This window comes from Polistes canadensis, unplaced genomic scaffold, assembly GCF_001313835.1.
Source record: "Polistes canadensis isolate GaletaPanama2010 unplaced genomic scaffold, ASM131383v1 scaffold_493, whole genome shotgun sequence".
NCBI classification, from domain to species: Eukaryota; Metazoa; Arthropoda; class Insecta; order Hymenoptera; family Vespidae; genus Polistes; species Polistes canadensis.
The window spans coordinates 1-8518 of NW_014570040.1; the positions used below are offsets into that span (position 1 = coordinate 1).

The 8518-nt window shown below is 31.3% G+C and overlaps 1 protein-coding gene across 1 annotated transcript; it reads right to left on the reverse strand.

The window, feature by feature from the left end:
- Window positions 1-6676: 6676 nt before the first annotated feature.
- On the reverse strand, window positions 6677-7315 carry LOC106792606. Its single transcript, XM_014759078.1, has one exon. The coding sequence runs from the start codon at window positions 7313-7315 to the stop codon at window positions 6677-6679; it is 639 nt and encodes a 212-aa protein (XP_014614564.1).
- Window positions 7316-8518: the final 1203 nt, after the last annotated feature.

Consider the following 8518-nt stretch of genomic DNA (forward strand, 5'->3'; position numbering starts at 1 on the left):
CAATATCGGTTACCGGATCTCACCACGGGGAGGTTGCTGCGTTGGAGATCCATTCTAAGATTAAAGAAAAGTAATAAAGAAATATACTTGCACGTATGTATGCAGAGTTGTATGCACCATTAGTATAATTTCCATGGAACGATGGTGAACGTCTTTCTGAGAGGGTGGAAAGAATGGGACGATTGCATACGTCTTTCTGAAACCATAAAAAGAATGACAGATTATGGTAAAAATCTTTGTGAAACCATAGAAAAATATAAAATCATATAATTCTAATTAGAGATCTTCTTACCTTATGTCAATGCATTCACACCATCGATTATGACTGCATCAATCTGTAAATCAAATGAGATTTGATTAGATTATAAGATTTGATATTAAAATATTAATTAATTAGACAGTAATAATTACTTACACGGAGCGGAACTAGTTGAGACGTGTCGCACCGCCGTCCGGAAACAAAGTGAGGTGATGACGTAGTCGAGTCACCTCTCCCCTCCTATTTACCTTATAAGGCAGTGCCTGAATGTTTTTCTATGCGTACTAGATGAAAGATCACGTGTACACACAGCAGAGGCTTGCCTCGTTTGATTGTTATCTTTGTCTTCACGAGTCTTTCTTTTTCTATCCGTACATTCAAACGTATTTGATCATTAGTATAGATAAACGTAAATCTAAAAATCAATATATTATTTATAATACGTTAAATATATGTTATATATAAAATAAAGTACAAATAAAATACATTAATACGTGAACGTATTAAATATATTAAAAAATTTTTAGTGATGGTAAAAATGTGTTATTTGAAACTAAATAGAATAGACGTTAGATTGACTACAATCGATTTTTGTCGAAAAGGAATTTCATCCTACACGTGAAGTAACCAAAAAATGTTGTAATAAAATGATTTTTTCTCTTTTTTTAGATTGATGTTGATGAAATATAACTGATATTTTTAAGATTTTATTGGACAGCACACTTTTTATTTGTTAGTATACGCTTTAAAACTTGAAAGAAAACGTTTTATAGCTTTAGTTAAATAGCACTTTTTTAGAAATTTTATAGTTTTTAACTACGATTTAATCCAGAAAGTAGCGAAAATTTCTTTTTAAATATGTTAAAAAATTTTTAGAGACAGTAAAAATGGGCTACTAGAAACTAAACAGAATTGATGTCAGGTTTATTACAATCGAGTTTCGTTGAAAATGATTTGAATTCTTCACGTAAAGAAACAAAAAAAAGGTGTAATAAAATTATTTTTTATCTTTTTTTTGACTGCAGTAGTCGAAATATAAATGATGTTTGCTAAATTTTTTCGGACAGAACACTTTTTATTTGTAAGTATACGCTTTAAAAATTGAAAGAAAACGTTTCATAGCTTCTGTTAAATAGCACTTTTATAGAAGTTTTATAGTTTTAAACAACGATTTAATTTACAAAGTGTTCCGTCATTTATCGGAACAGTAGGAGTAACATTATACAACGGAAAATTCGGATAAGATACGCATTTACAAAGATGCCCGACCGAGGACTATGCAAAGAAATAGAGAGTATTTATTTAGGATCTTTGGGTTTTATTGCGTCGGCATCTATTCGTAGAGTATAAAGAACTAATATTGCAATCACATAGGGCATCATATCTCGAATTTTCTAGAACTTGGAACACAGTATATTTGATCAGATATCCCCACTCCAAGGTCGCATCGGAGCTCTTTGGTGGGATGTATTGTGGAGGGGGGGAAGAGGGCAGTTACATTTTAGACTAAAAAGAGTTAGTTGTCCATACTCGTTAGTCGGAATCACATCCAAGTGATCCGAGCAGCATTCAATACATTACACAAGTTCGACTAGTCAGTAACCCGAGGTTATTACTAGTAATAAGCATCAAGGTTAGCATAGATCATTATACAAGGTCCAAGCACCATACTGATCTCTTGGAAACGAGTATTAATAAATATTCACATTTCATTACAAGTTGAAGTGTATTATTTGGATCAACTCCTTCCGTCCTTACAACGCGGAAGTGGAAAGAGACAGCAGTCTTTTTCCTAGCAAAGTGAGAAAGCGCGTGCACGAAAGCGTGCACAGTACGGGAGTGGGAACCAGCACAACCGTACAACTGTACATTTGGTTCTGCGAGTCGAATCAATCGTATATAAATGGTCCTTCGAGCCAAATCAATCGTACACAAAGTAGCGAAAATTTCTTTTAAATATATTAAAAAATTTTTAGCAAAGGTAAAAATGTTTTATTTGAAACTAAACAAAATAGATGTTTGATTGACTAAAATCTATTTTTGTCAAAAAAGAATTGAATTGGAAGAATGGAAAGAAGACAAAAAAAGTTGTAATAAAATGATTTCTTCTTTTTTTTTAGACTGCAGTTGTTAAAATATAAATGATTTTTGCTAGATTTTATTGGACATTACACTTTTTATTTGTTAGTATACGCTTTAAATCTTGAAAGAAAACGTTTTATAGCTATAGTTATATAGCACTTTCTTAGAAATTTTATAGTTTTTAACTACGATTTAATCCAGAAAGTAGCGAAAATTTCTTTTTAAGTATATTAAAAAATTTTTAGAGACGGTAAAAATGTGTTATTTGAAACTAAACAGAATAGATATTAGATTGACTAAAATCGATTTTTGTCGAAAAAGAATTGAATTCTACACGTTAAGTAACCAAAAATATTTGTATTAAAAGAATTTTTTTCTTTTTTTGATTGCAGTGGTCAAAATATAAATGATGTTTGCTAAATTTTTTCAGACTTAACACTTTTTGTTTGTAAGTATACGCTTTAAAGCTTGAAAGAAAACGTTTCATAGSTTCTGTAAAGTAGCACTTTTTTAGAAATTTTATAGTTTTTATCTGCGATTTTTTCCACAAATTAGCGAAAATTTCTTTAAAACATATTAAAAATTTTCTAGCGACGGTAAAAATGTTTTATTTGAAACTAAACAGAATAGATGCTAGGTTGACTACAATCGAATTTTGTCGAAAAAGAATTGAATTTTACACGTGAAGTAACCGAGAAAATTTGTAATACAATGATTTTTTCTCTTTTTCTTGACTGCAGTAGTCGAAATTTAAATGATGTTTGCTAAATCTTTTTGTACTGAACATTATTTATTTGTAAGTATTCGCTTAAATGCTTAAAAGGAAAAGTTTCATAGCTTCTGTAAAATAGCATTTTTTTAGAAATTTTATAGTTTTAGACAATGATTTAATTCACAAAGTAGTGAAAATTTTTTTTATATATATTAAAAAGTTTTTAGCGACGGTAAAAATGTGCTATTAGAAACTAAACAAAATAGATTTTAGGTTGACTACTGATGATGCGACCGATGCCTTAATCGGTACTCCAGTGGATTGTAGTGAATCGAATAATGCCCTTACGGGTGATATCGAGATTCTTTATTAATGGGAAGGAGGATAGGAAAATAAAACACAATAACAAATATATTTGAGCCCAGTCAGTACTAGAAAGTACGCTTTATTTGGTTCGTCAGGGAAAAGCCTTTCGGCATAAAAACCCTGGTTGAAACGTTGACGAAGAATCCGTACAAATTAGGATAATTCTGGCAAAGTACAGGACCGCCTTTGTCCCTTGTCGCTGGCCGAACTTAGATGATTTAGTATTGCGCAATACAAATAATTCTCCTCGAAGTAGCTTCTCGCAAGTGTCAGCTTTCTAAGATAGATGAATCTCGAGCGATGAATCACGCGTGATGAACTAAGAGTGCCCAAATGGTGAGTGCCAACAGGCGCAAGAACGCGCTGGGTTTTATACCAAAAAGCGATGCAATGCTGCACCAATCACCGAAAAGCCCGAGCATAACGCGGCTGTCGATACATGTGATTGGCATAATAAATGTGGTGGGAGAACTCAAGCTAGAAGAAAGAAGGAGCCCTTACAAGCATCTTAGCGCTACCGTGGCTACTACCAAAAACAAAGACACTGCTTTGTCGAGCGTGTCTCACGTCTCGGCAGGGCCGTACATGCCCCGGCGCTTCGCCCTACTCACTCGTTGCGTATAATACGCAACAACTACAAACGAACTTCTATGAAATTGAATTGAATTCTAAACGTAAAGTAAAGGAATAAAATTTTAATAAAATGATTTTCCCTCTTTATTTAGACTGCCGTTGGTAAAATATAAATGATATTTGCTAGATTTTATTGGACATAAAACTTTTTATTTGATAGTATACGCTTTAAAACTTGAAAGAAAACGTTTTATAGCTTTAGTTATATAGCACTGTTATAGAAGTTTTATAGTTTTTAATTACAATTAAATTCACAAAGTAGCGAAAATTTCTTATAAATAAAATGAAAAATTTTTAAAGACAGTAAAAATAGGTTCCTAGAAACTAAAAAGAATGGATGTCAGGTTTACTACAATCGAGTTTCGTTGAAAAAGAATTGAATTCTACACGTAAAGTATCCAAAAAAATTTGTAATATTACGATTTTGTCTCTTTTTTTTGACTGCGGTAGTCGAAATATAAATGATGTTTGCTAAATTTTTTCGGACTTAACACTTTTTATTTGTAAGTATTCGCTTTAAAGCTTAAAAGAAAACGTTTCATAGCTTCTGTAAAATAGCACTTTTTTAGAAATTTTATAGTTTTAAACAACAATTTAATTAACAAAGTAGCAAAATTTTCTTTTTAAAAATATTAAAAATTTTTTAAAGACGGTAAAAATAGGCTACTAGAAACTAAACAGAATAGATGTCAGGTTTACTACAGTCGAGTTTCGTTGAAAAAGAATTAAATTCTTCCTGTAAAGTAATCAAAAAATGTTTAATACAATGATTTTTTTCCTTTTTTTATGGCTGCATTTGTTGAAATATAAATGATATTTTCTAGATTTTATTTGACATAACAATTTTTATTTGTTAGTATACGCTTTGAAACTTGAAAGAAAACGTTTTATAGCTTTTGTTATATAGCACTTCTTTAGATATCTAATAGTTTTCAACTATTATTTTTTCTAAAAAGCAGCGATAATTTTTCTTAAATATATTAAAAAATTTTTAGCGACGGTAAAAATGTGCTTTTAAGAACTAGACAGAATGGATTAAAGGTTGACTACAATCGAGTTTTGTCGAAAGAGAATTGAATTCTACACGTGAAGTAATTAAAAAATGTTTTAATAAAATGATTTTTTCTCTTTTTTTTCACTGCGGTAGTCGAAATATAAATGATGTTTGCTAATTATTTTGGACTAAACACTTTTTATTTGTAAGTATACGCTTTAAAGCTTGAAAGAAAACGTTTCATAGCTTCTGAGAAATAGCACTTATATAGAATTTTTATAGTTTTTAACTACTATTAACACTTGATATACCAGCCACTTAGCTATACCTATTTCTACCAAACCAGTCAAAATGACTGGTGTATAATAAAACATGTTTTTATTGTTGTTTTCAGTCTTTATTCACTCTTAAAAAATGACAAAAATAGTTGAACAATATTAGTTGTAATAGATAAATGGATTTATAGACTTTTTCAAATAACAAAATACTTATTTTTTTACAGTTTGTCGCTCACAATTTCTACATATGTAGATTTTGCTGTGTGTACACTTTCCGCATAGATTTYTTTTGCATTTATTGCAAATATTTGTAGTTTTATTGTAATTGCAATATCCTATTTGACACCATTTGCATACAGAAACCGTGACATTTGTAGTTGGTATGTCAGCTTCGTCGGGTTTTTGCCTTGAAGTCTGATATTCTGAAGCAAATTTTTCTGCTAATCGAAACAGAAAGTCTTTACGTGAGATATTTTCTCCTGTTGTGTTTTTGTACAATATCTAGCTATTTATTCCGGCTAAATCTAAAATATTGAAAAACACTTGAAGTGGCCACCTTCTAGAACCTGATTTCACCGTATATTTTCGTGCTATTTGATCTGTGACATCGACGCCAAATTTAGTATTATTATAAAACGATACAGTTTCGGGTAATTTCTTGGCAGCTTTTTCAACTTTTATGTGTTTATGTTTTGTACTTARTATAAGTACTTTTTTATTCAGCTTGCTCTTATAAACAGTAAGTGTGCATCCATTGGATTCGTACAACAACGTTGAGAAACGTGCCATGCTGTCTTTTTTCAGTTTGCAAGTTTTCGGCATTTTCCTCTTGTTTGCGCGTATTATTCCAAACAATGAAGTATTTTTAGATCTTAGTTTTACCGCCAACGGAATACTTGTAAAAAAATTATCTGTTGTTACAGTTCTACCCTTCATTGTATACGGTTCAAGAAGTTTCATTACGACAAATTCGCTTAGAGGGGTTGATGCATTTCGAGTCTCCTCTTTTCCTAAATASGGAAACCCATTTACCACATATTTCGTYTCTACATCAGACGCCAACCAAAATTTTATGCCAAATTTATGGGGTTTGTTTGGCATATATTGAGTAAATCTGCATCTGGCTTTCGATGGAAAAAGTTGCTCATCCACGGTAATATAAGCTCCCGGTTTGAAGCCATTTTACTATTTTCAATAAATTTATCCCAAACTTCTGAGACTAAAGCGAACTTGTCTGTTTGCAAATGTTGACTCCTCTGATTTCTTTTGTCGAAACGAATGTATCGCAGAATCTCAGTAAAATCACGTCTACTCATAGTGCTGGAGAAAAATGATGGTCTCCACTTGTTGTTTCACAAATATTGAAGTCTCAAAGTATTTCCTTCGTACGCCCCACGTGCGTACAATATTGCAAGAAATGCTTTCAATTTTACTTGCGCAATAGTCCAGTTTTTCCCTAAAACTCGAGAGGCTTCTAACTCTGTACAAATTCGTATATGTTCCAAAATATCGTTGTCAATCAGTAATAGGAACGCACTACTTAGATCCCCGTTCATAATGTTKCTTTTAGYATGTGCTGTTGGCCCGTGTACATCTTTGAAAGCACTATGAACTGGTAATCTACCAGCAACACCTCCTTCTTCAATTTTCGTCCAAATAGTTCCGTCTGAAGCAATTTCAGTTTGCTGATTTGGTACGTTACTTCCACCTTTGTCATCAGAACTGGAAGGGAATCGCATGCATCGTCTCGTACGTTTATTTGGAATATTTTCGCAATCACTGTCACTTGACTGATCTATATTTTCTTCATCAGGAATTTCTTCATCACTACTCTCGATAATAGTACTGTTATCACCACTGCCTTGTGGATCAATTTGTCTATCTAACAATTCGCCGTCGCTATCATATAATTCACTTTCCACATCTGAACATTCCAGAGGTATGCTGGTTACATTTTCTAAATATGTAGGAACTTTTATTCGTTTTGCCATTTTCTAAGGCTGACGATCGCTGTAAAAATTTATGGTAAAAGTAAGACACTTTCTTCTTATGTAGACTACTTGCTGAAGAGTATATTTATGAATATTTCTATATTTAAATAAATGTTTCTTACCTGTGTCACTGTGCGGATAAAAATGAATGATTACGCTTGGAGATCGCTCAGACTTAGATTTTATTTTGTGTGTTGAACGACGATCAAAACAAGAATGTTCTTGCACGTGCATTTACGAAGAAAGTGATCGTAGAAATTTTGTAAGGATACCGTAATCGCTGTAATCTGATCAATACCGACAATAAACGAACAAAAGACGAATAGGTGCTACATATAATGCAACGGTCTTATGATTCACCTGAAATCATACATTTCTTTGTGAAAACATGCACCAGTCATTTTGACTGGTACTGGTATAAATGTCAAAAAAAAAAAAAAATTTTTTTACCAGAATATATAAAAAAAAAAAAAAATTCATAAAATGTATTCTCTACTTAAAGCTACAAAAGCCATAACATCAATTCGGAAATAAAATGTTATATGTAGTAGGAATTTTGAATTAAAATTGTACGACCAGTCAAAATGACTGGTCTGGTAAATCTAGTGTTAAATTCACAAAGTAGCAAAAATTTCTTTTAAATATATTAAAAAATTTAAGGCGACGGTAAGAATGTGCTATTAGAAACTAAACAGAATAGATGCTAGGTTGACTACAATCGAATTTTGCCGAAGAAGAATTGAATTCTACACGTAAAGTAACCGAAAAAAGTTGTAATAAAATGATCTTTTTCCTTTTTCTAGACTGCATAAGTCCAAATATAAATGATATTCGCTAAATTATTTTGGACTAAACACTTTTTATTTGTAAGTATACGCTTTAAACCTTAAAAGAAAACGTTTAATAGCTTCTGTTGATTAGCACTTTTTTAGATTTTTTATAATTTTTAACTACGATTTAATCCAGATAGAAGCGAAATTTTTTTTTTACATATATAACAAATTTTTTAGCGAAGGCAAAAATGCGCTATTAAAAACTAAACAGAATAGATGTTTGGTTGACTACAATCGAATTTTTACGAAAAATAATTTAATTCCACAGGTAAAGTAAAAAAAAAGTTAAAATAAAATATATATGAGTTTCAAAGGGAAAATTGAAAATAGTTAATAAATTTTGATGAACAAATTTATTTGATCTTGTTGA